This window comes from Alternaria atra (assembly GCF_907166805.1).
Source record: "Alternaria atra isolate CS162 genome assembly, contig: 29, whole genome shotgun sequence".
Taxonomy (NCBI): Eukaryota; Fungi; Ascomycota; class Dothideomycetes; order Pleosporales; family Pleosporaceae; genus Alternaria; species Alternaria atra.
In genome coordinates, this window is record NW_025091327.1 from 698,705 (window position 1) to 724,631 (window position 25,927).

A 25,927-nucleotide genomic window follows, 5' to 3' on the forward strand; every position below is an offset into this window, starting at 1 on the left:
TAATATTGTCTACAGTCTAATCTAGGTATAAGGCAAATGGAGGCACTACAAAGCGGGTCCCTCAAGACCAAGACCTACCCTAACATTCTGTATTTCACCTCGATCTTCTTCGTCATCGCCGAAATCTGCTGCTTCACCATGATCGTCGGCGTCTTCCTTGCCGGCATCGGTGTCGCCCAACATACCCCCTTTATGCTGCTGTCTGCGCCTAGAGATGTCTTGGTTTTCCGCGGCGTCGTCCGAGTCGTCGAAAACCCTGCTCTCTTTTCTCCCTGTCGGAAGGTCTATGATGCTGCCGGCTGGTCGGAACTCGAACATCGAGTTAGGGCGGTCGTGACTATATGGCGAATCGCGTGGGCGAGCTTTGAGCTCTATAGAGTGCGCTGTGGCTTGAGGTGACATTGCGGACCACCATCCGCTTAGTCGTTTTCCCAGCGATGGGCTGTCAGGAGCGTCTAGCTTCTCAGCAGTGGTCGCTAGCTCAGCCGGCGCGTTTTTCTTCTTGCGAGCGAATGTGAAGCCGAGAGGCAGATTCACAGGCGAGCTAGGCCGTGACGGTTCTGCTGTCGACGAGGACTCTGATCCTGATGCTGGGTATTGAGCGCCATCCTCCGGATCATCGCTTCTTGTACGCTTTAGTAAGCTGCGGAGGTCTTCCTCACTAAGAGCGTTGACTATGTTGTCATCACGTATACCGCGAGGCCTGAACTTCCGTCTCCCTTCCTGGATAGCATACTCCAACTTTGCACGGTTCGCGATAAACTTCAACTTGGGGAAAGCTGATTGTTGGCCAACATGTATCATACGTGCTAGCCGCTGGGGTGTCTAAAAGTTGGGGTGCGAAGTCAGTACAAGTCTCACATGCATCTGGTACAGAGACACTTACTGGGTCAGTTAGTATGTAAATAAAGTCTGAAGGTATGGATTTGGGCCAAATGGTGATAGTGCCGCTGAAGCGCTGTAGCCAAAGCTCACTCCAGTCTTGACCGAGTGGACGAGGCAATAATTCAAGATGACGAAGCACCTTGAGCCACTTGTTCAGGTCAAGCTTTAGGTATTGCTCTGTGGCGGAACCAAGGAACCCGCCTCTCCAGCCGCGTCCTCGCCGATGAGTGACAGGCCGACCAACCGAGCCGCGAGATGAAAAGAAGAAGATGTTAATGTGAGGGTTAACTTGGCTCACGATTGAGAATCGAACGTTGAAGTGAAGATTCAACGCCTTCAGTGGGATATCCGTCCTTAGGCTACCATCTTTCCACTTGTGACCGAAAGAGTAGGGTGAAAGACTGCCGTCATTGTTCTTCTTCATCAGAACCACTGGGTTGAGTATGCCAGGAACCGCAGCAGAAGCCAGGACTGCTGACCAGACGACACAGTCTGGGGCTGTGATGTAGTTTGCTAAAATAGTCGGCGAGTGGGGGTCCGAGGGTACGCATGAGACGTTCAGTATTCGTCCAGTCCTTTGGTATGCCTCTTTAAATGTCAAACTACCACGGGTCATCCAAGCACATTTCTTCGCCCAATCGACGCTGTCGAATCTCGCTCCAGTCTTGTACCATCTCTTTGACCATGTAAGGATGCCTTCGTGGCATGCCGTGATGCGGTGAGCCAGAGCTGGTACAAGCAGCTTCTTGAGCTCGTCATCAGTCCTCGTGCATAGTAATGCAGCCACAAGCGCCCCTCCAGATGTACCGGTGATAACTTCAGGTAACAGTTCGGCATCCATTAGAGCCTTAGCCACACCGAAGTGATAGTAGGCAAAGGTGGCTCCCCCAGACAGACATAGCGCAGTGCGACCGAAGTTGCTGCCGAGGTGTTTGAACAGAGCGCGTTTGTTTTCTGCATCGAGCTGTGTAGTTCGCAGGAGGAAACCGAGCGATGTCTCGGCTTCGTCAACGAATTTCTGGACTAGATTTTTCGTCCCATAGTACGTCTCACTGTATAGTCGCGGGTTTTCGAATCCTACAAAGTTGTTCTTCATCGAGGCTAAATGCGACGTTAGACATAGTCTGTGGTGACGTGAGCCGGGATCCTACCTTCCAAGAGCGCACGGAGATCCTCTACAGCTGTGTGTTGGCCTTTGGAGGCATTTGCGCTTGACGCACCCTTCTCTTCTGCTTCAGCCTTTTCGCGCAGTTTGACCATCTGCTGATGTACTCTTGCGATCGTCTTGCTGTCATAGTATGCGTAGTCAGCCTTGTCCTTCCAGGATTCGTTGCCCAGGTATGCGTCGAGCTCCTTGGCTCTCTCTATCCATTCTTCATACGATCTCGCGTCGTTCATCCGCTGTCTTAGTCTCTGCCGTGTACCTCGCCATGTTATCCAGTGTTCGTATAGGTATATGTATAGGCGGGTGAAGACGTAGGCTATGCTCAGGAAGAGCAACCACCCAAGCACCACTAGCAGCAGCGGCCACTTCAGCAGTACATAGACGAAGCCTTCGCGCGTCTCGTCCTTGCCGCGTCGCGGGGGCGCCTTGCTCTTCTTCCGCCGCTTGACGCGCTGGTGGACGGGGCGCCAGTCGTTGAGGGCGGAAATGAAGGTTCGCTCAGGCGGCAGTGCAGTAAGATCTTCGGTCGAGGGCGAGTTTTCGGGCGCCGCTAAGGCTTTCTCGAATTCGACGAAATGGTCTTCTTCAACGAAGTCGTTGTCGTAATCCGGCAACAGGGTGAAGTCGAAGCCCGCCGACGAGTATGGCTCTGGGCCGTCCGTCTTTTTATCTACGTCAGCCATGAGGTAGAGAAATGTTGGGTCTAAGTCGCATCGTCAAGACGATTAGGGGTGAAGGTTCAGGTGGTGTCAAATGAACATGTTGGCATGTGAGGCTCGAAGCTTCGGAAGTACGTCACTCGGAACCCTTCCGCCGTTCATGCAGGATTGTGCACCTGCATGCCCCGTCGCCAACGCGTCGTACCCTCAACACGACATTTCACGCATTCCGAATACACTCGCCCACCTGCGAGGCATGCGACCTCGATGCAACGCATTCCAAGCTGCCGTCCGATTGCGAACGCTTCCTCCCCCGCAATGGAGGCCTCGACGCCGCTTGATGACGCTTGCCATCGAGACGTCTTGCGACGATACATCCGTAGCCATAATTGAAAAAGGAACACAATGTGGTCGGCCAACGGCGCAACTACATTTTCACAAGAAAGTGACGTCGGACAATGCCATGTATCAAGGCGTGCATCCACTGGTATCGCTGGTGTCTCACCAGGAGAGTCTTGCTATTCTCGTGAATGAAGCCATTCGCTCTCTTCCGATGCGAGATGGACAGCTTCCTTCAGAGACAGACAAGATACCGATGAGCGCAGTAGACCTCGCCACGAGAAGGCTGCCCGATTTCGTGTCCGTCACACGCGGGCCAGGCATGCGCAGTAACCTCTTTACTGGTCTTGATACGGCCAAGGGACTCGCTGTAGCATGGCAGGTACTGCACTAGCTTCTATCTAAATACTTGCTACTAATGATTATGTTAGAAACCTCTAGTTGGAGTACATCACATGCAGGCTCATGCGCTCACGCCACGCATGGTCAGCGCCCTCGAAGCCTACACCGAGCCAAAAGACCACGAGAGTCGAGATTCGCCTGCCGAACCGGTCTTTCACGATCCGGCGTCAACAGAAGTCACCCCCAAATTCCCGTTTCTCTCGGTTCTTGCGTCTGGAGGCCATACTTTGCTCATACACTCAGCGTCCTTGACAGACCATCGCGTTCTGGGCTCTACAAATGACATTGCTATCGGAGAATGCTTGGACAAAATTGCACGCGTAGTACTGCCCGCAGAGATACTGCAGACATCAAAAAGCACAATGTATGGAGCGCTCCTCGAAGCATTCGCGTTACCACATTCGTCACGGACACGGCCAACATCTCGTGACTCGTCTCCATACGTTTCGAAGCTACCTGTGTATTCTGCCAAGACCTACCTAGAAACCCATGGGTATCAATATAGCTGGTATGAGGTTCCGATTAACCATGAAGACGCGATGCGGAAAAGTGCAACCAAATGGGGCTGGGCACTGAACCGACCATTGACGAAAGCAGGCGGAGGAGTCAAAATCAACAGTCTTGAGTTAAGCTTTTCTGGCATTACCACAATGGTTGAGCGCATCGTTCGACTTGGTATGGATCCAGTGACAAGGAAATTCAATAAAGTTGAGCGGGCGTCGGCCGACGTCAGCATCGAAGAACGGATGGATCTAGCACGTGAGACTATGCGTGCAGCGTTTGAACACGTTGCTTCGCGGGTGGTTTTAGGCTTGCAAACTCAGCAGGACGTTGTAACTGCACCCGCGGTTGTTATGGCTGGTGGTGTGGCCGCCAACTTATTTCTGCGACACATGTAAGTTCATCCACGGTTGCGACATGTAGGGTCATCGACCAGTTAAAACTGAGCCAACTAACATGTTTTAAGACTCGCAAAGACTCTTTGTGCTCATGGCTACCCGGATGTTGAATTGCATTTCCCGCCGCCCAAGTTCTGCACCGACAATGCTGCAATGATAGGATGGGCTGGTCTCGAGATGTTTGAAGCGGGCCACATCGCTCCATTCAGCATAAGAGCAATACGCAAATGGCCTCTAGATAAGTTGTTAGATCCTCCATCGGATGGGTGAATTCCTCACGCTGCGTACTGTACGTATGCGACGCATAGCATACGAGGATCCGAAGCACATTGCATAGGCCGAGAACAATAGTACCTGCCTGTTCAAGGTCGTTCCTCAGCACCCAAGCAATCCTCTACCATGAATCACCCCGGCTCCCGGCACGTAAACTATCGCGTGCTTCATCAAGTTTATGACCACACTGGCAGACCGGCTGCCAAGGACGTTATCAGAACGACGTTTTACAGATCTCTTTCTGTCTTGTCTAAAGATAGAGCATCTGGAGCGTAGATGGACCGAGAGATGCCCTGCATCAAGTCGCTAATAGTCTTCCCCTTTCCGAATGCGAGCATTGTTATCCTGACCCTGCCTTTGTCAGTACGAGCAAGAAAGTGCCAAGCAATTCCGCCTCTAGACCGGGCCTGTACGGTAAGGAGATAAGGTTGTCGGAGTGTTAAGCGACTCAGAGCTGGAACCGGCTCATATGAATATGCAAGGGCATTGCATTGGCGACCCCAGACTTCTCGGTTGTCCCCATGCATGTCACGATCACATCAAATAGCCAGCAATATAGCCAAACAACATGCACTTTAATTCTGCCGACAGTCCCCACGTTTCGCCAAATCAAATCTCTATAGAGTACGAAAGATGCCTATATTTAGGCCTTTTTAGGTCATGCCACTGCTGTACCCGACGGCTATCAGGATATATTGCGCTGCGAGATCGAAAGCACGACCTAGAGCCCGGATTCACAACTGTAAACCATCGCTAATGCAATGCCCGTAGTATCGCACACGTGCAACCGATGTCCTGTACGGCACGATTGTGTCCAGGCTCGTATCTTTCATTTACAGACAGTATCGTCGCCTAAGCATTCAGTTCGACTCGGATGGCGTACCGAACAAAGTCTATAACTTTGCCGCACAGTCGCGGTGAATGCTGAAGGTCGCTCATAACTTACCATTTAGATTTGCGTAAGATACTACTTTTGGAACATGGCTCTTGCACGGAACAGCGTGCTGGCGCTGCTTGGCCTTGCCATCAGGTTGGTGATGGCATCAACAACGATAGATTTCTACTAAATCTCTTTCAGTGTTCGTGCAGCACCTGCGAATTTACACAATCGCCAGTTAGGCGTTCTACCACCCAAGCAGAGCGTCTCTTGGGACACTGCCAACCCGGAACCCACCGAAGAGCCACAGGAGCCCGTCTTCCCGCCTAAGCCAACCGATGAGATTAGTCTTGGAACGCCATCGGGATGGATCAGTTGGGAAACCACTGGACCAGCTCCTACAGATGCTCCCGAAGAACCTGAATATCCACCTCCCGCCACACCGACGGATCAATTCAGTATCGGTACGCCATCTGGCTGGATCAGCTGGGAGACTAGTGGACCAGCGCCCACGCCGGCCCCTGAAGAACCCGACTATCCTCCCCCATCTACGCCAACGGATCAGTTCAGTATCGGCAAGCCATCCTTCTGGGTAAGCTGGGAGACTGACGGTCCCGCACCGACTCCTGAGCCGGAGGAGCCTGAGGAGCCTGCATACCCCCCACCTAAGCCGAGCGACCAATTTAGCATTGGTAAGCCGTCCTTTAGTATTACTTGGGATGGAGATGGCCCAGGCACCTCATCAACGCCTAAGCCAGAACCGACCCCTACACCAGAACCAACACCAACACCGAAGCCGACCCCTCAGTATCCTACCATCACATCATTGCCTCCCGTTTGGTCCAACTCAAGCATCGGTAGCACAGCCCCCACCACTAGCTCCAAGTCTCCGGTGTCTTCTTCTACCAAGTCTGCTTCTTCCGGTAAGGTTTCGTCCACCAAGAAGCCCTACCCTCCATGGAACCCCTGGCCACCGAAGCCGACGAAGTCCAGCTCAAAATCCACCCTCAAGTCTACTGCGAAGCCAACTTCAACCCCAAAGCCATCATCAACTGCCAAGCCAACCCCTTCCCCAGCGCCAGTGCCTTCAACAACTAAGAGCGCTTTTATGAGTCTTTCGCCCCCTAAATTTAGCGTGAGCTGGGATCTGAACAGAAGGGAGGCAAAGCCTACTTCTACGACTACCAAGAAGACCAAGACGACTTCGACCAAGAAGACCACGACGACTACAAAGAAAAGTACTTCAAAGAGTACGTCAAAGTCGACATCTAAGTCTACTTCGAAGTCCACTTCCAAGTCTTCCACGAAGGCTACAACAATGCCTAAGCCTACGTCTACCCCTACCCCTACTCCGACTCCTGCTCCCACTCCTACGCCGACGGCCAGTCCCACCCCGTCCTCCTCGAAGGCAATCATAACATCTACCCCTGTTCCAACTTCTACTTCCACGCCACCAGCCGAGATCACCGTAGGCCCGCCTAATTACAGTGTCAGCTGGGACTACGACGAACCCGAGCCTACCTCTACTCCCGAAGAACCCCTTCCTGAAGATGGAGAAGAACCCTACCCCACCGACCCAGAAGACCCATTTCCTGAGGAACCTTTCCCAGAAGACCCAGAAGACGACTTTCCGCCTCCCTCGCAACCAACCCAAGCAAACAGCATCGGTCTCAACCCACCCACCGTAACCGTCATCTGGGGCAAGAAGCGCCAAGAAGATGATGCTGCACCTACCTCATCGCCTGAGCTTCCTGAGGAGGACGACGACGATGATGACTTCCCTCCCCCCTCACAGCCAACACAACCAAACAGCGTCGGCATCAATCCACCTACCTACACCGTCATCTGGGGTAAAAAGGAAAAGCGCGTCGCTAACGCTGCGCCTGAACCCACTGCTGCCCCCGTCGTAGCTGAGAGGGACGCGGAAGCAGAGCCACAGCCACAGCCACAGAATAGTATTGGGTTGGAGTTTCCCTGGCAGAGTATCACGTGGCCGAAGCCGTCGCCGCCGACGTATATCTCATGGGGGAAGAGGGAGGATGCTGCGGTGCCTACGGCGGTGCCGGTGAAGAGAATGCAGACTGTTTATGTCAAGGGGAGGGAGGCCAAGGCTACAGCTTGAAAAGGCAAGAAGTCGTAAAGGGGGGGGGGGAATGGTGCGGGAGGGTAAATGGGAGGGACAGGTGGTTGATATATAGCGTACCCTCGTTCCCCCAAGTGTATCAGAACTCTCAATATGTTGTTTTTCTTGTTGCCCCAAAAAAAATGTTTACCTGTAATCGGCTACATAGTCTCAATGAGCTTTGAAATGCTCTGGACATCACTACCGCAAAGCGCATTATGCAAAAGGATACACTTGAAGTTATGACATGGGGGTAAACATTACTTTCCTATAAAATCCAGTACCGCAATTAACTAAATGTGCTATACATGTTCCAAGCCCATAGTTTTAAGCAATCCAAGCGATTCAAACACACCACCCACTCCAGCTAGTCTCATGAGGACTGTGTGGACGTCGAAGCACCTTGGCTGCGCACCTGGAGCTTCTTAGGCTTCTTCTTTGCCTTTGGCTCTTCAGACGTCGTCGAGCCGCTTGGCTTCTCCTCCTTCTGTGGTTCCAATGATTTCTGCTGAGCAGCCGCCGGTTTCTTGTCTGCTGGATCCTCCACTTTCTTGGGTGCTTGTTTTGTCGACTCTGTTTTCTTCAGCTCGGGCTTCTTGGGTGCTTCCTTGTTCCCTGCTGTATCTTCTTTTTTGTCTTTCTCAACTGCTTCCTTGGATTCTGTTTTCTTGTCATCCGCCTTGTCCTTCTGGCCTAACTTCTTTGGCGCTTTCTTCGCCTTGCCAGATGCGACGGATGATGCCAGGTCCTCGCCCTCTTGCACGTCTTCGACCATGAAGTTGGCTGCCATGCATCGTCCGCCATTTTGCTTGCCCACATCCATGGGGCATGCGCTGAACACTATAACTACATCTCGTTCAGCGCGGAATCGGACGTAGCAACGCTTCTTGCCCTTGGGCTCATCAACCCTTAGTGTTACGCCCTTTGTGCCTGCACCGTCGCTTTGGTTAGTACCTTCAGATTGTAGGGGCGCATTCATGAAGAGGTGAAGAGGCGTAGGTGCAATGTTGACTGAGATGTCTGCACCAACTGCTTTCGGACCCTTCAGTCCTGCCGTCTCGTTGATCTCCTTAAGTGCGAGGACGAGGTTCTCGGCGCAGCTACCATGTTCTGCTGGCTTGTCAACACCCAGTGAAGCGTACTGGTTCGCGTCGCATGCCGCCGTCAGTGTATCGTGTGCACCGGGCGATGTGTCTTCGATGAGGGTGACAATCGGATTGCGCAAATTGGTCAAGAGCTCATCATCGACTTCCGGTACGAGTTTGTGCGAAGCAGCGCGAGTGTGGGGAAGGGACAGATACTCCATTGGCGGTTGTGAAGAGTTCGAGGGATGCGTCGAGGCGTATGCGGAGTAGACAGCGTAGGCTGAGGATGCGTAACCTGAACCCGTTGCCGCTACATAAAGTCAGTACACTCTCGCAAACTACACAATATAACATGAGCGACTTACCAGCAATTGTTCCAGCACCTACAGGCGTCTTCGAAAAGTCGTATAGCTGTTCCGCATAGCTTTTGTTCGGATCGCGGTAATGGCTCGACTTGAACGCGCTCACAACTGCGCTTTTATCTGGTACTTCGACATTCGGCACATAACTGGAGAAGCTCTTTCCAGTTGGTAAGTATGACGACCACTTCTTGGTATTCTCCTCGTTCTGTTTCTTCTCTTGCTCAGGACTGGGCTTCTGCTCTGCCTCCTGCTTGTTCGCTCCACCCTTGTTGCGGTATGGGATCGAAGGGAGATAAGATGCCCAAGTGCGCTTGTTGGGCTGCTTGGATGACGATGCCGTGCTTTCGGTTGTCTTCTCATTATCGGGTGTATCGGGAGCTTGCTCAGGCGGGTCTTCAGCAGCTTCTTCTTTGGGGCTCTCTGCCTCCTCTTCGGTAGATTGTGTTTCCTTGCCACTGCTACCCGCATCCTTCTTCTGTTCCTTATAATCATCCTCTGCGTCCTTCTCTGGTTCTTTCGACTCCTCTTTATCGTCCTTCTTCTCATCGTTGTCTTTCGTCACCTCTCCACCTTTCTCCCCCTCTTCCTCCACAGCCTTCTTCATCTGCTCTGCCTCTTTCTTGACTTGTTCGTCATCCAGTTCCTTTCCTTCACCCTCCTCATCGTCTCCCTCCTCAGGTGGTGGACCCAAAGTGAACGCCCACATACTGACTACCTGCTTCCCGTACGTGTTGATAACCTTGATCGTACGACCTCTCGGTACAAAAGTCGCAACGCCATGGCGCGCAGGTATTGTTTGTAATTCACCAGACATATCTTCGGATGCGTTAAAATCGTGCTGGTCTTCTTTGTCTCTGCCTTGCTTCTTGCGCTGTTTCTCAACAGCCGACAGCACAGATATAAGCGCAATGCCAGCGAGAGCGCGACGAGAGGGAATTTGAGGCGCCGTGTTGACGACTTGTATGCGCTAGTAGCGCCAGCAAAGAAACAGGATAGATGGATAGTTAGTAAACGGCCGTTAGTGTATCTGGCTTCCGTTATGTCGACTTGAACGACGAGTAGTGAGGTATGGAGCGTCTACCATATCCACGGATCGGTGACGTACGCGGTGCACATAGTCGCGGACTGCACGACGCGATTCGTCGAAAATATCGACGGTAAGCATGGAAACCCTTGCGCAACATCCCGCGCGATCATCTTGCTAGGATCACGGATGACGCAGCGTGGTAGAACCCTGTTTTGAGAAGGGAAAAGCAACGGCAGAGGGGACGCGGTTGCAGCTGCCCTAAAGCTCGCTTGGGCTTCTAGGCTTCATGTCCCGACGAGGAACTGGGTGTTCGACCTTTTTTTTGGTGTGATGCAATACAGCTGGCAGAAAAAGGATGCATGATAGGGATATTTAGGATAGAGCCCAGCTGTGTGTGTTGATGTCTGGACGCCTCTCTGCAAGCGCAGTGATGGTGGTCGCAGCACAATGCATTACAGGCACATCATCTTGTGATGTGTATGGTTGTCACGCCGAGAACATGTGGAATAATGTTGTGTTACAATGAATTCCGGTCAAATCTGCAATATGCGTTGTACGCCGACCCCACCCCGCATTGAGGCACAGGCGTCGAGTTAGCAGCTATATATGTGTGATGAGTACAAAATAGATAATAGCAGCACAAGACAACATGGCCAGCACTACTAATGGGTCTTCCTTTGAAGGGTATGTAACCGATTCTCCGAACGTAGTGTCACCATAGGCTGACAGTGTATGGACAGCTTGATCCTGTCGAAGCTCTTTACGTTCCGCGTTGGCAATCAACAGCAGGAGTTCACAGTACACTCTGGCGCCGTCGCAGCCGTATCGTCACAGCTCAACGCGCTCATCAACAATGGCATGTTAGAGTCTCAAACGGGTAGTGCCGATTTGAGTGACATCGAGCCCGTAGACTTTGTGCGCTTTGTCGAGTATACATACCGCAACGACTATACTTCGCCGTCATGGGTACTGGAGGATAAAGTAGCCGATGTCGAAGCTGGAAAGAGCGAGAAGGGCAAGGTACTACGGCCGTCACACATGTCAATAAGAGCCAGAAACGCTGCGTCACAAGTACAACCTCCACAAACCATGCTCAGACGACAGCAGCAGCATTTCGGATCGCCGACGTTGCCACCAGTGACTTTAGAATCTAGACTCATGGATCGGATTTACCTGAGCGATGCCGAGCCAAATGTTTGTATGCAAAAGGGCTTCAAACACCAGCCGAACACAGCACCTGAGCAGAATTTCGCACCAGTCTTCCTAGCACATGCCCGGTTATACACGTTCGCGTGTAAGCGCTTCATAGACCCTCTGAAACGTCTTGCTCTACACAAGCTGCGCGGGAACCTGCTGGACTTTACGCCATTCCATCGACGCTTGGTCGATGTAGTCGAGCTTGTCAGATATGCATACGATCATTGTGAGAATAGGAAAAACGATGGAACAGTTGACGAGCTTCGAATGTTGGTGACGGAATATGTTGGATGCCAGATCTCTCTTTTCAAGAATGACAAGGATTTCGTACAGCTATTGGAAGAGGGCCGGGAGTTCGCGGTCGATCTTGTGCGAGTGATCGGTGAAGACAAGCTAAGATAACGCCATTGCCCGATCGTCTTCTGCGACATGAGAGTGGCGGTTGAGGATTCTCTTATGGCCCAGACCCAGTATACCGTCTGATCTCTCTGAGAGATGCGTACCACGTTTGTGACCTATATCAGTAGCAGCAGCACTTGCCCCGTAGACGTATTAGAGCGTTGTTGGCACTTAGGTGTATAATCCTGCCTCGTTCATCCTATATGTCGTTCAAGGGGCCGACATAACAAACGCATTCATTGCTTTGACCGCATTGCCATCATGCGCACGCAACAACTCTGTCGCCTTTGGCTTCGTAACTTCGAGTTCAGAGACCTAGATCATTTAGTTAGATTCCAGTCCCTAATACCCTCACCATTCTCATTTCACAGCACCAACGTACCAGCAGATTGACGTCCGCCGCCTCAATCTTGACATTCTTCTTCTCGCCTTCCTTCTTATCTTTGACACTTAGCCCCTTCATCGCTTTGTCTAGTGCCTTGCCATCGACTTCTTTCTTCGATCCGTTCTCTCCCTCTTGAGGAGCGTCGAGAGTAGAGAGGGCGGCGGCGGCTTTGCGGTCTTCGGCTGTGCTAGTGGGCGCGTGAGGGTCGGCAGCGCCTTCCTGAACGGCGGAAGGTTGAGGCTCTGCCATTGTGGATGTTCAGAGCAATGCGGTGTGGGCTTGGGGAGTGTAAGGTAATAGGTGGTGATGTGGAGAGCTTGCACAGTCGATAGAAGCTGGAATGACGATTGTGGATCGGAGAGTTGAGGGATGTGGGGTAGCTAGCAATTATGGAAATGTAACCAATTGGAAAAGAGAGTGGCCGCTATTGGTTGATTTTCTGGATTTATCCATCTTGTACTTTTGGGCACACACCCCAAACACAGAACATAATCTTACCATAGGAGAACCAACACAAGAGCGATTTCATAGTCGCTGAACACCTACTAGCATCTTCGAGGTAAGTTGGCTGCGTTACGTCATTATGTATTGCGCGCGCAGTCCGCTTTTCGTTGCAGATTTTGTTCCTTGAGTCATGTGCTTCATGTCTTTATTCACGCCTCTATGCAGGCGAACCCTTGCCGAGTTGCCATATTAACAAGTGACTCAAAACTAGTCTTCTGTGTCGCGCCTAGACAACCATAACTTAGTCACCAAAACTGTGTATCACCTGAGAAAGCATCACACTATGGACACCGAAGGGCACGCAAAATTGACCGACTACGTCTCTCAGTTCATGGCAGCAGCGAGTGGCCAACCACAATCACAGCCATCTCAATCCACAATGAGCGCAAACTCAACACAACTGCCGGAAAGGCCGAAGCAAGAAGCTGAGACGGTCAGTGCATCTGAGGAATGGTCGCCAGCTTGTAAGAAAGAGTCGTGGATGTTAGAGTTACCGTACTAACAATTTCAGCTTGGAGGTCAAAACCCATAAAGCAAGTTGTCACGTACGAAGACCAAGCTGCAGTCTCTTCTGCCTTGACCAAGCTATCAAGTCTTCCGCCAATCGTCACACCAACAGAAATCGCCAGACTCAAGGCCAATCTCCGCGATGCTGCACTGGGAAAGTCGTTCCTGCTGCAAGGAGGCGACTGCGCTGAGCTGTTCTCTTACTGCGCAGACAACCCAATCGATGCAAAGATCAAGCTCCTCCTGCAGATGAGTTTAGTTTTGATTTGGGGCTCAAACAAGCCTGTCATTCGCATTGGTCGTATAGCCGGACAGTACGCCAAGCCAAGATCAAGCCCGACTGAGATGTTGAATGGGAAAGAGGTTCCTAGCTTCCGTGGCGACATCTTGAATGGATATGATCCTGACTCCCGAAGAGTTGACCCCGAGAGGCTAGTCAGCGCCTACTTCCACTCCGCAACGACACTGAACTACATTCGCGGACAGCTGGCAAGTGGCATCGCTGATTTGCACAACCCTCTGGACTGGGAACTTGGTCATGTTCGGGATGAAGAGCTGCAGTCAAAGTACTCGAAGATCGTACACAGCATCTCCGACTCATTGCGTTTCATGAAGACTATTGGTGCAGACACCTCTGGTCAGCTACAAACAGTAGACCTTTTCACTAGCCACGAAGGCCTCGTTCTAGAGTACGAGCAGAGCCTGACGAGGAGACTCAAGCACCCAGCTGGTTACAAGCCTTCGCAGCCATCCAACGACAACAAGGGCTGGTACAACACTTCTGCTCATTTCATCTGGATTGGAGACCGTACTCGCCAGATCGATGGAGGTCATGTTGAGTACTTCCGTGGTATTGAGAACCCTATTGGTATCAAGGTTGGACCTTCCATGAAGAACGATGAGCTGGTGGAGCTACTTGACATTGTCAATCCAAACAAGGAGATCGGCAAGATTACGTTGATCACGCGCTATGGTGCGGACAAGGTTGAGTCGATGCTCGGCGCGCACATCGAAGCTGTCAAGAGCAGCGGACACGTTGTAGTCTGGCAGTGCGACCCTATGCACGGGTAAGTCGTCTTTAGCATGCAAGGTATTACCTGCTAATATCTTAATAGCAACACGCGCAGCACACCTACGGGCATCAAGACCCGCTCTTTCAACAGCATCTTCTCTGAGCTCTCATCGGCACTCAAGATCCACAAGGAACACGGGTCCTTCCTTGGTGGTATGCACCTAGAACTCACAGGTGATGCAGTCACAGAGTGCACTGGTGGAAGTGAAGGGCTAGTGGATGAGGATCTAAGTCTGAACTACACCACATACTGCGATCCCAGATTGAACGAGAAGCAGGCGTTGGAGCTGGCTTTCTTGGTGGCGGGGCACTACCGCGCAGACGAAAAGCTCCTATAGGTCTGAAATGCCGTTGCTGAGACTATCATGCCACGATAATCTTAAAATGAATTTACGATTCGTTGAACACTTCGCAAGCATCGCCCAATATAGTAAACCCCTTCATGACGCGGGAGATGTCCGCTACATCATCGAGTTGGCCCGAGCTTTACAAAGTCCCATACGTGCATGTTATCTCCCCCCGTTATCACCACGCATCTCAACAATCCTGCAACAACCCCACACTTGACGTATTCCCAACAAAGATAATGGGCTCCTCAGCTTCCAAGGGCGCAAAGGCTGCTGGCTCCGCTGCACGTAAATACCCCGCTAGGGCTTCTACGAATACTACAACACGGGCTCCCGCACCTTCCGTGCCTGCGCAGGACCCTGTGAGAGGACCGACTGTGCATCCTGAGGTGCAGGCTACTGGAGAGAAGACTGAAGGTATGTGTTATCGCAAGGCTAGGGAATTAGAGGTGCAGTGCTAACATCGGCCATTAGCTGTTTTACAAGATGCGCGCGATCCTGCCTTTGCATCTCGACTGAGCAGTCTGGGTGCTGTTCAACCGAATCCTCACTTCTCGCCTTCATCTCAATCGCAGTTTGATCCTCGTCGCAATACTTCGCCAAACCTCCCTTCCGATACCATGATGCAATCGCCACCACAGTCCGCGTTTCCCGATCCGCGCAACAACCCCGTGCTACGGGTGTTAGAAGCCAGACAACGGATAGCGGATCAGGCAGAAGATGAGTTGCGAGACGTAGGTAGGAGGGGTTTCCAGGGAAGAACATATGTGGATGCTGGTGTCATAACGCTGGCGATGATGAGACAGGCCAAGGGAGAACCCGATGCGAGGATTGAAGATGCACTCGGGATCAAGAGGGGGAGACTGAGTGTGCTGGGCAAAGGTACGGTGGAAGCTGTGGCTCTGGCTTGAGCAGCCAATATGGAAGACGTCACGATACATCCACGCCATATTTGAAGGAGGCGAATCGCATAGCATCGAACGGCCAGCGGAGATCTAATTTGATCTGCAAAAGAGTGTACATATGTACCTACGAACAAACGAAACGAGAACGAAAAGAAGATCGTGTCAACACCAAGCTCAATCCTTCCAACAGGTGCAATGCGTTACCCAAGTCGTTACCAGAACACCAAAACAACACCGGAATAAATGCGGAGAAACAAAGGAAATGGCAGCATTGTGCGCGCAATCATGATTCATCGTGGTCTGCGTTCTCATGGATGAAGTTGTTCAGCGCCATGAGGGCTTCTTTCAGACACTCTTGGTCAACTTCGAGACCATCTCGGCACATTTCGTCGTAACCTATCCGGACAACGCCGCCACCGGAGTTCATACGAGATCGCTTCTGGTTCCATTTACGGGCGACTTCCCATCGCTTACGGGTTTGGGTGAAGGGCGGACATGTATCGGCGATTTCCCTGCTCTCGCGTAGGATTGTGAGGGCGTTGAGAACGTTTAGGAATATGCTACACACGCGACAGTCAGTCCCCACTCCAATTCAATGCAAGCAGCTTTGGTTCAACGACATACCCTTGTGTGAGCTCCAAGTCATGATCCCACCCATACGCCACAGTACTGAAGCTGTTCCCTTGCGCTACGATATCCAAGAACACAAATAGCGACTCTTCCACACTTATATCGGGAGTGATTTGCGATGCGACATTTGCCAGGATCCAGTCTGAGAGTTCGAAGAAGGTCTTCTGATCCATATGGGCGAAGCCTATGAAGCGCTCTGGTACGGTGAACATGAGCGACATGGCTCGTCGCGCACCCATGGCCTCTATGCAATCCATTTCGCCGAGAAGATGTGAAGAGTGTGGAGGAAGACCGAGAGTTTGATCGAGAGTGGATGTGGTGATGTGCTAGTAGCGTGCCCAGATGGTGGGTGGACGTGGTGTTGGAAAGCGGAGTTGGAATACGTCAGGTGAGACTGAGGAGTAAGGCTGGATGAATGATGAACAGATCCAGCTGCATGCGTGTTTGCGGATACCGGCAGTAATGTCAGAACCAACTTTTCAATTTCCAACAACAAATCCGTCGCGTTAATTTTTCCGAATGTTTCAAACAGCAAGTGACGAAGAAAAGTCTAGACGCCTAAGAATGACAAGGTGAGGTTTGTAGCGGGTTCCCACGTTTCCAAGCTTTGTTACGCAAGCTGAAGGGTAAGTGAAGCGCGCCATCATTTGCGCCCATTCAGACAGTGGGGCCGTTGTCCGTGTTGCAGCAGCGCACGACACTCATCGTCTTTGGCATGTGAAAGTCGTGCACGCTCCATGCGCATATGACATCAGTATCCAATCAGACGGGTGGATCCCGACCTCGCTGCGGCATGCGCGACGCCGGAGATTGAACGTCCCCTTTGTCTGTTGTTACTTCTTTGTCTTTGACACTATCGAATTACTTCAGAGTAGAATTAGAGGCTTCGTTCCTCCCTACAGCATCCCAGGCGCGAAAAGGAACACGCGCCGAACTGCCCATCACACGCAGCTTAACATTGCGGCGTGGGCACGAGGATTGGCCGAGACCAAGCCGTCGCTTTGTGTGTGTGGCTAGTAAGCAAGTGGGTGGAGCTAAATGCGGAGCTAAGAGGCTAAATGTAGCAGGTGGGTTTGGTTTTGAGCTGCCTTGGCGCGTCGCGGGTATTTTTTCGAGAAGTTTGGCTTGGGACGAGCATCGGGGCTAATGGGTAAAAAGCATTCTGTCTGTTGAAGCGGAATTTTTGGTAGCTGTGGGACAGATGATTGATTATGACGATATCGGTTGAGATTCGGGATCAGGTTGTAGTAAGGACCGAGAACAGGGGCGAGCTGCTAACCTTCCCAGGTCGGATGGAATCCCCACGTGATGCTCATCCATCGATCGTCTTTACCCGACTATTCAGATTAGGCCGAGTCAGATGAGAGATAAACTCACGTTCTTACCAAGTCTATCTTTGTCTTCAGGTCCAACAAGATGCATCAATTCCGTGACACCTCAGTTTTCACGCGTTCCTGTTCCATCCATCTTCACCATCTCACTAGTAACTTTCCCATCCCCACTCTAAACCTTAATGTTCGGCCGGGTACATCTCGTGCATCGATCCCGCTATCGGAAGAACCGCACGCGATGTGTGCAAGCCAGTAGATGCATGCAATTTGAGATGCCCATTCTGTATATACCATCTCAACAATTGCGCATGCACAGGTACGCAGCGTTAAGATTGTCGACAACTCCTTGCCGACGCTGAGGTTATCATCCGAACAAAGCACGCGCGGATGCCACCCCCCGCCCTACCCCCCTCTCGCTACCTAAGCGTTCAATAGTCTCAGGTGCCCAACTTTATATCCTTTCTCCGTGCTGCGCAGACCGGAGATACGTGCGGTAACTCTATCGTAGGTAGATGGTCTGGTTCAACGCTTCCACGGGTCGTGTCCCGAGATGTTGGTACGACAATTGGTCTGGAGGCTCTAAGACCGGTGTTTAGTAGGTAGTTTCGTATGACGCAGCTTTTACGTTGCGAAAGCGAAGGAGTCCACCAAATTTCATGTCGTGATACTGGTGCTGCTCAAGCAACGGCAAGGAGTAGTAATTGTTGAAAGTTGATGTAATTTCGTATGATGCGCGAACGTGCAGTGCACTTGCTACATCATAATTTGTAGCCTCACCAGAACAAGTGGCCCTCCAATTGCAAGACTGGCTTCGATTAGTGTAATATGGGGTATTATCAACAGCGCAGCCACGAAAAAAAATAAAAAATGAACCCGCATTTCCAAACCACGTCCACTCTTTCATCTTCGTACATTCTCCAATCACGGGCATAGAGTTCTCACTCATCATCGCTATTAGCAATGATAGGTCGCTTTCTCTTCCTACCAGCACCCGGTCGTGCACCACCCATCTTCGCCTTCGTCTTCTTGCTCTTCACTGCAACCACCGGCACCACATCTGATCCCCTCTTCCGTGGTCTACCAGGCCCACGACGAGATCTCGTCGATCTGCCTGCGTCTGGGACAACCGTATCATCGTTGTTGGAGACTGGCTCAGCAACCACCTCTTCTTCCTCATCCTCATGCGTATTTGGCAAGATGTACTCGTCGCCTTCCTCGTCAGTGTCCTGGATATACTGGCTAGTCTGAGTACTCTGCGACTCGGTGACGAGAGGGATTTCGGGGTCGCTTGCTTCTGCTTGCGCATCCACGCCAGTGTCTGTATCTGTGTTTGTGGACTCATTCCTACTGAGCGCTTTACGTGTGGGCTTCCTGACTCTCTTAACGCCAGGCTCGCTGGTAGCTGCCTTTCGAGCTTTGAGTGTTCCAGAACGCCTTCTCGTAGCAGTCTGCACATCTCCAGCTTCCAACATAGCTTGTGCTGCTGCTCGCTTGGCTGCTTTCGCTGCTCTGGCTTTTGCTGTGGCGGCGAGGATACGTGAGCGGTCCTCGATGGGCTGACTACTGGTAAGTGACTCTCTTTTCTTTGTCTTCGGTTTCGTTTGTTTGACTGCGACGATCTTCGCATTCGGCTGCTTGAACTGCGCCGTCTTCTCCTTGGGATAGTTGTAATTAAAGTACAGCTCTGTGCCTGCTTTCATGTCCCTAGTGGCGAAAAGAGCAATGCGAAAAACTGTGTTACAAAGCAGGTTCTTGGGACCGCAGTTCGTATACTTATCGTCAGCATTGTTGATGAAGCGCAGTTTGTTACCCATGTATGTGGCATCGACTTCTTGCTCTACATGCTGGTGTTAGCAATCTGGGTCCCGTTAATGCAACCTGGAGACTTACTGGAGTTCAACCGAAACAGGTACATGGTCTTCTGGTAGTCGTATATTGTCACTCGGCGATCCCCTTCCTTGATAGAGATGGCTTCACCAGTATATTCGCCAATATACTCGCCGCTCTTGATGTCTTCGCCCATATATAGTCCAAAGCCGTGCACTTCGGAGTGACCGAGCAATGTCTTCCGAGGAACACCTCTCTGAATTGCAACATTGCAACAATTGCGTTCGACCACGACGTCATTGTACCGGTTCACCGGATCGAGAACTTCGGATGATCCACAAGAGCCACAAAGATCCGCATCGCACTCTCGGTTGAATTTGACGCAGAGGCATGAGACGGTAAGGCAGGGGCGTTTTCCTGGTCCTGTTGCGCAACTGCAACCAGGGAAGCGTCTGTTGCATGACTGCGAACATTTGCATGTCTTCTCACAATTGATGCCTTCCCTGAAGCACCGGCATTTTGCATTCTCGCAAGTGCCTTCATGTTTGCACGGGAAAAACGGCTTCCGCTTCTCCCAGTGCTGCGTCATATCTTGCTGTAACCACCAGTTGGTATTGAATTTACCGGGTGGCGGTTTCGCACCTTTAGAAGTGATCATCTCTGAATCAGGACAAGTATCGAAGGCATCTGGATTTGCAGGCAACTTGTAATTGATGACCTTCTCAATATCGGAATCGTCATCGAAGTGTGCAGGCAAGGGACCCTCAGGTTCGTGTTCGTCCTCCGTGTCGTCTCCACCATAAGTCGATATACGGCGCGGAGTCCTTTTGGTTTCAGACCCTCGACGACTGGTATCATCAGTCGCTTGTGTGGCGCGATCTTCATCCTCGGAGTCTGTCTTCCAGGAGTCCTCGGGTGCTTGTCTAACCTCACCATGAAGAAGACAGTTGTGTCTGTCAAGAACGTTAGTGTTGCATCCTCAGGATCGCACAATGGAACGTACTGATGGCAAACCCTACACATGATCTCCCTATATGTAAATTGCTTGGTAGCTTGTCCACGCGCAGTCTTCTTCGCTACGTGATTTTGGACAGCTTCCGATTGTTGAGCAAGGTACCAAATGCTAAACTCGCACTGTTGGAGAACCGCTTCACAAGCCGTTGCTGCAAGCCTCAGAGCACTTGTACTAGGCTCTTTGAGCTGGGGAAGGAACTCTCGCCATTTCTTGTCATTTCGGTTGAACAAAATATTTTTCTTTGGTTCTCCATCTCGCTCGAACTCCTCAACATGATATCGTGATCGCTCGAGCAGATATGCTTCGAATTGTCTACTGCCAGGCATAGAATCGTTGATTCGAATGATGTTTCGTTCTGGTGCTAGCAGCCAATACAAAATGACATTCCATGAGATGCCTGTCTCAGACAGGAACGCTTCGATGGCGTCTTTGTAGAACCGACACTGTTCCTTGCGAAAGTCTAGTGGGCCGTTCTCATCATGTATCATCTCGTAGATATATGGAAGCGTATCCAGCAAAACTTCGCGACCAGAATAATCTTCGTCTTGGAAGTAGGGTGTTGCGAGTAACTTCGACTCATTGTCGGCAAGTATGTTGTTCCTTAAACTAACATACTCTTTGAAAGGAGGGATCATAGGCGCATCACTCTTGTATTTCGTTGTAAGCGCAGCCAAGCCTGATTTGATAACTACGTCTTTTGGCTTGGCCTTAACGAATACTTCCTGGGTCATATCTAGCATGCGTTTGGTGCTGACGCTCCGGTCGAAGGGCACCTGTATCGGAGACATGTTCTTGAAAGGGGAAGTCTCTTGTACATATCTCTCCGGCAAAGTAGAGTGTGATGGACGCTTTTGCTTACGGCCTCGAGCACGCAGCTCCCGCTCTTGAAAAGTCCTTTGACGCCACATCTTAGCCCAGACCAGATATGCATGTGATTCATGTCGTTTCGCGATATGATGTTTCAAACACTCTTCTATAGCTGAACGAGTAGTGATGAGCACGTCCGCCTGTAATGAAAGAACCGTACTTGCTTGACCACCATTGTACCCATCAGGCAATCCAGGGTTTTCAGGTTGTACTCCATTATTCTGCACCATTTCGATTTCGGCCGCCGTAGTGTCTGTTAATGGTCGTGGCAGTTCCAAGGCTTGAGTATGTTCTACTGATGTCCGAACTGAGTGCTGTACAGTAGGGGTTGCGGGACGAGACAGTAGAGCCGTAGTGCTAACAGCGCGTTCCGGGACAGCTTCTCCTACCTCCTGGTGATGTGGTAGCGTCGGCTGATTTGGCGTTGTATCGCATTCTTCAGGCTTCTCAGCCTGAAAAGATTTGATACTGGCGATGTTGTTGGTGTCAACTGATGGATCCTTGCTTTGGCTACGATGCATAATCACGGGCGACACGGATTTTATGTTACTCAAGCCTGCGTCGAGACGCTCCGGGAAAACACTTGGCACATCCTGCTCGTTACCTGGGAGCTGATGCGGCGGTCTGACGGGGAGACCTGATTTTGAGAATCCATTATTCCTCGATTTTAGCGGTACCGACTTGATGGCTTTCTTGGTCCGTGGCAGTCTTGGAATTGGTGGAACGTTCGGTCTTTGCGCTTTCGTAGGCAACGGGATTGCCATATTGTTGTCGTTGCTGTCTACTCCTGCGTCGTCGCGCTCAAAAGCTGTGTTTACGCGACTGGGAGTGGTCCGTTCTCGGTGATTGCCGGCAACATCCCTGATTGGCTGTATGGGTGGAGGTACAGCATGGCTCAAAACTGGCGCAGTAGGCTTATTCGAGGTTGCGAGGACTGACGTTGTACGATATTCGGGTGAATTGAGATGATTATTGCGTTCCGGCACTGCATGTGCCTTGGCGCTTGAGTCTGTCGTTGCTGTCGGTACTTCCGATGGCCAGGAATAAGGCTTCAGAAAATCGGGAAGGTCCACACCTAGTTCCAGCCTTCTTGCAATTATCGATGGAGGCAGGTAGGGTGGGCGACAGGCCGGGCTTGCTGAAGAGTCCATGGCATCGGCAGACTCCAGACTCGCTAGTTGGGTGGGCTCGGGGGGCTTGGCTCGCTGGGGAAGTACGGCTTCGTGATGTGTATCATGTTGTGGTATAGAAGGCCGTGCTGCGTTAACTGTAGGCTGTCTATCTCCGGCATTTGCCCCTCGTTGTGTTGTTTGTCCTGATGCTGCCGCTTCGGCTTCATTGATCACAAGGCCAACGATATCAACAGACTTTGCAGACGACGTCCGTTCCCTCGCTTGTTTTGCAAGATTGCTGTCTCTTGCATTGCCATATTGCTCAGACACGTCATTACTCAGGTTCCTTGTGCTTCTTTGTTTCGCCTGTCTCCTTGCGGCAGCTAGTTTCCATGCAGCTGCAGCTTGCTGTTCTTTGGGCACCTCTTCAATGCCATCTTGTTCAAGTGTCTGGCGATTCCGCCTCCGTACCGTGGTTGCAGGTACATGGCCAGGCGTTTCATCATCGTCCAGAACGATGGGAGCATCGAGAGACCCGTTCGGTCTCATTGTTAAAAATGCAAACGCGGGCTTGTAAGCGCTAGTAGGCAACTCCCAGGGGTACCAATACTATCATGAGAGTCGGAAATAGAGATACCAGCAACCGTGGTCATGCTGCAGTATATATCAAGCAGTTTGGAGTGAGGGAGGTTGTTGTGGCGAACTGTTGGTCTGACTGTGAAGTCTGATGGGGTCAAGGTGGTTGCAGTCGCGCTAAATCTACGGCAACGCGTCGGCACGTGGCTTGTGTCACCCGCTGTACCCACCCACCGCGACTTTTGAGGTAGATGTGCGACTGGAGGTACAGTCAATTCTTGACATTCACAAAACATCAGCAGCACGGCACGCTAAGTGCGACAGTAATTATATATTGCATTAGCGAGGGACTCCTTCCCAGAATCCGCCCAGCTCCCCAACGAACTACGAGATCGTCGATACATGATCTATCACAAAACAGCCCAATCTGCCCTCCAAGCACCCGACGTTGAGCGGGCTCCCGACGCTCCTTTGTAGAGAACGGTGTACAAACACCTAGCCTTGCGCAGTGCGGCACGATTATGTCCAGCCGAGTACGTAATAACTACAGCGGCTAGCGGTAATAAAACGCCATCCATAATAAAAAATAACAGCTTCAGGAGTGTCACGGGAATTACCCTTTGAACTTCTTGCAGACACGAAGCTTATCACCGTCTCACCATCTCTTTCGATCCTAGCCAAGGAAATTCTGTTGCTGCTGCTGTCCCGGTCGTGGGAAGACGCTTGTGGTAGGTACTTGATCCAAGTTCATTCCCCCCATTGTTCCCTGACTACCTGCATTTTGCCAGCCCTGACCTGTTTGCTGGTTGACGAAAGCGCTCTGTCGGAAGGGGTTGGTACTGCCCGTTGCATTCACTGTTAGGCCACCCTGTGGAGGTGCGGCACTTTGCGGCGAAGGCTGCCGTGCGAATGGGTTCGTGCCAGTAGGCGTTGGTTGTAACGGCTGGATGGGCTGCTGCTGTTGCTGCTGCATCGGTGCAAACGGTGACTCTTGGATGGGTGACATGGAATAAGGCGGAGAATTGACAGGAGATTGCGACTGTGGTGAAAATCCAGTATTGTGTTTTGCAAACGGATTTGTGGAAGAACGGTTGAGCGAACCTGTGCTGGTAGGGCTAGTGAGCATCCTGGGTTCGGTACTAGGCAACATTGACTGTCGGAATGGATTTGTTGATGTTTGTTGTGGCTGCAGAGGTTCGGCAATTGTGGGAATCTGCATTTGCTGCTGTTGTGAGTAATCAGGCATACCATTTTGTGGTATCGATGGCATGGTGTTTTGCACGCCGAAAGGCTGAGGTGAATAGCCTCCGAAGCCTGCACCTGTAAACTGTTGTTGGATTTGAGGTGCCTGCATCTGTGGCGCCTGTGGTTGCTGTTGCATCTGAAACGGGTTGGTGCTCTGCCCATTCTGCATCGGAAAAGGTTGCTGCTGCTGTTGAGGGAAACCCATGTTCGCAGTCTGTTGTGGAACTTGGAAGCCTGTTTGTTGAGGGTACTGCTGCATCATGGGCTGCGTGGCCATAGTCTGTTGGTTGTCCTCGAGTGAGGCAAAGAGATCAATCAAAGGTGCGCTAGAAGAGGGTTTTGCCGGTGCCGCTGGCTGTTGACTGCTGGTGGTATTCGATGGTGCAGCTGCAGGCTTTGAATCCACGGGTTTGCTAGCGCCATTCGTAGGCTTGCCCCCATTCCTCTTTGCTTCCTTCTCGGCGATGTACTGCCGTCGGTTGATCTCGAAGTCCTTGTCGTTTAGATATTCTTCTAATGACGCCGCCAGACTGGTAGGAGCGTGCTTGATCTTGGGAATCTCCAGTCTTGTCGAGTGCTCGTGCGCTCTTGCAAGACTGAGGTACTGAACGACGGCTTCAGTCTGCTTGACGAATGTGCGATAGACTGCCAGGGCACGCGTTGCGTCTGGCTTTGATAGTTCGAAATAGTGCTCTGTCAAATTAGTACACTGCAACCCAAGTACATATGCTTGACTCACCGAGAATGTTGATGGTGCCCTCGTTCATAACATGGAAGAGCACCAATAAATCCATTGTGAGCAGTCGGAACTCTGTCATGGTAATCTCATTTTCCGGTTCATCGTCGAATGGCTATACAGAGTCAAACCAGCAAGAGACGTTATTGCACGTGGCTTCACATACCTGACACTTGAGCAATGATCGTATCTGATCCTGCACACTCTCTGCCTCGCGAAGAAGGCCTTTTTCTACAGTGAGCCGCTTAAGACGCCCCTCGCCGCCGCGCACGTAGTCGACTTTGGTGGCGCCATATTCGATCGCTCGGCGTAGCAGGTATTCGGAGTAGGTCCGGATGTTATGTCCTTGGGTCTGTACTATTGCCCGCAATGTTAGCGCCTTGTATACGCCTTCAATCGCAAACCAAGCCACATCCGCCCGCAAGTCACAGGGCATTGGGCGACATTGTTGCTGCCCAATTCGTGTCCGCGTTATAGCCACATCACCCTGAATACCCGGCGCCAGCATAGAATCTCAAGACGTACCCTCTGTAAAATGGTTGATGGCCAACTTTCTGTGTGGATTTTGCGCGAGAAACTTGAGCGTAACCTCGGGTTCACCCTCTCTTATCATAAGATGTACGATGATCAAGCTCTTGAATACGATGGTCCATGTCGAGTCGCGCAATCGATTGGTAAGGGCGCGGAAGATCTCAGCGACACCAGCTTCGCCAGCATGCGTCGCGACGAGGATGTGTTCGACATATTTCGATTTGGGTGCCGCAAGCTATAGGACAAGTTAGTTTACTGTAATGGCGCAACGGATCTCAATGACGTGAACGGAGGATGCTGGGAAGGCGCATAGCTACCTTGATCTTGGTGCCACCCTTGACACTCTTCTCAAAGGAGCTTGCCATGAGTTGCTAGGGATACTGTCGCTCAGACAGGTCGCTGCCCGGTCGGGCCGCTGGCTGTGGGTTGCCGTTGGTGTTACCGTTGGTTGCGGGTGTCCTGGCTATGTGTCGCAATGGATAGCTCCGGCGTTCCTATGGCAGCATTACGACGCGGTTGGAAGGATAGGAGACGTCGCGTTATCAATAGAAGTGAGGTTAGCCCGTAGATCTCAAGGCCCGAGGAGGATGTCCGTTATTAGAGTGGACCGGGGTAGGGTGAGTGAAGCAGGGCGCATGGTGGAGCT

The 25,927-nt window shown here is 51.5% G+C and overlaps 10 protein-coding genes across 10 annotated transcripts; 4 read left to right on the top strand and 6 right to left on the bottom strand.

The window, feature by feature from the left end:
• Nucleotides 1–45: 45 nt before the first annotated feature.
• ALTATR162_LOCUS8522 (uncharacterized protein) lies at nucleotides 46–2,733 on the bottom strand (the record flags this gene model as incomplete). Its single annotated transcript, XM_043316152.1, has 3 exons — nucleotides 46–825; nucleotides 887–1,986; nucleotides 2,037–2,733. 3 exons carry the CDS (start codon nucleotides 2,731–2,733, stop codon nucleotides 46–48), a joined length of 2,577 nt encoding a protein of 858 aa, XP_043172087.1.
• Nucleotides 2,734–3,172: 439 nt separating this feature from the next.
• On the top strand, nucleotides 3,173–7,621 carry ALTATR162_LOCUS8523 (uncharacterized protein; the record flags this gene model as incomplete). Its single annotated transcript, XM_043316153.1, has 5 exons — nucleotides 3,173–3,430; nucleotides 3,480–4,345; nucleotides 4,418–4,594; nucleotides 5,701–6,191; nucleotides 6,957–7,621. 5 exons carry the CDS (start codon nucleotides 3,173–3,175, stop codon nucleotides 7,619–7,621), a joined length of 2,457 nt encoding a protein of 818 aa, XP_043172088.1.
• A 373-nt stretch (nucleotides 7,622–7,994) lies between these two features.
• Nucleotides 7,995–9,882, bottom strand: ALTATR162_LOCUS8524 (uncharacterized protein; the record flags this gene model as incomplete). Its single annotated transcript, XM_043316154.1, has 2 exons — nucleotides 7,995–9,016; nucleotides 9,072–9,882. 2 exons carry the CDS (start codon nucleotides 9,880–9,882, stop codon nucleotides 7,995–7,997), a joined length of 1,833 nt encoding a protein of 610 aa, XP_043172089.1.
• Nucleotides 9,883–10,744: 862 nt separating this feature from the next.
• ALTATR162_LOCUS8525 (uncharacterized protein) lies at nucleotides 10,745–11,694 on the top strand (the record flags this gene model as incomplete). The annotated part of the gene is made up of 2 exons (XM_043316155.1): nucleotides 10,745–10,779; nucleotides 10,836–11,694. 2 exons carry the CDS (start codon nucleotides 10,745–10,747, stop codon nucleotides 11,692–11,694), a joined length of 894 nt encoding a protein of 297 aa, XP_043172090.1.
• Nucleotides 11,695–11,901: 207 nt separating this feature from the next.
• On the bottom strand, nucleotides 11,902–12,325 carry ALTATR162_LOCUS8526 (uncharacterized protein; the record flags this gene model as incomplete). Its single annotated transcript, XM_043316156.1, has 2 exons — nucleotides 11,902–12,006; nucleotides 12,074–12,325. The coding sequence occupies 2 exons, from the start codon at nucleotides 12,323–12,325 to the stop codon at nucleotides 11,902–11,904; spliced, it is 357 nt and encodes a 118-aa protein (XP_043172091.1).
• A 538-nt stretch (nucleotides 12,326–12,863) lies between these two features.
• On the top strand, nucleotides 12,864–14,497 carry ALTATR162_LOCUS8527 (uncharacterized protein; the record flags this gene model as incomplete). The annotated part of the gene is made up of 3 exons (XM_043316157.1): nucleotides 12,864–13,044; nucleotides 13,092–14,154; nucleotides 14,203–14,497. The coding sequence occupies 3 exons, from the start codon at nucleotides 12,864–12,866 to the stop codon at nucleotides 14,495–14,497; spliced, it is 1,539 nt and encodes a 512-aa protein (XP_043172092.1).
• A 248-nt stretch (nucleotides 14,498–14,745) lies between these two features.
• ALTATR162_LOCUS8528 (uncharacterized protein) lies at nucleotides 14,746–15,417 on the top strand (the record flags this gene model as incomplete). The annotated part of the gene is made up of 2 exons (XM_043316158.1): nucleotides 14,746–14,923; nucleotides 14,981–15,417. 2 exons carry the CDS (start codon nucleotides 14,746–14,748, stop codon nucleotides 15,415–15,417), a joined length of 615 nt encoding a protein of 204 aa, XP_043172093.1.
• A 277-nt stretch (nucleotides 15,418–15,694) lies between these two features.
• Nucleotides 15,695–16,298, bottom strand: ALTATR162_LOCUS8529 (uncharacterized protein; the record flags this gene model as incomplete). Its single annotated transcript, XM_043316159.1, has 2 exons — nucleotides 15,695–15,971; nucleotides 16,036–16,298. The coding sequence occupies 2 exons, from the start codon at nucleotides 16,296–16,298 to the stop codon at nucleotides 15,695–15,697; spliced, it is 540 nt and encodes a 179-aa protein (XP_043172094.1).
• A 2,012-nt stretch (nucleotides 16,299–18,310) lies between these two features.
• ALTATR162_LOCUS8530 (uncharacterized protein) lies at nucleotides 18,311–22,742 on the bottom strand (the record flags this gene model as incomplete). The annotated part of the gene is made up of 3 exons (XM_043316160.1): nucleotides 18,311–19,209; nucleotides 19,263–20,152; nucleotides 20,203–22,742. 3 exons carry the CDS (start codon nucleotides 22,740–22,742, stop codon nucleotides 18,311–18,313), a joined length of 4,329 nt encoding a protein of 1,442 aa, XP_043172095.1.
• A 700-nt stretch (nucleotides 22,743–23,442) lies between these two features.
• On the bottom strand, nucleotides 23,443–25,646 carry ALTATR162_LOCUS8531 (uncharacterized protein; the record flags this gene model as incomplete). The annotated part of the gene is made up of 5 exons (XM_043316161.1): nucleotides 23,443–24,707; nucleotides 24,754–24,865; nucleotides 24,917–25,107; nucleotides 25,276–25,516; nucleotides 25,599–25,646. The coding sequence occupies 5 exons, from the start codon at nucleotides 25,644–25,646 to the stop codon at nucleotides 23,443–23,445; spliced, it is 1,857 nt and encodes a 618-aa protein (XP_043172096.1).
• Nucleotides 25,647–25,927: the final 281 nt, after the last annotated feature.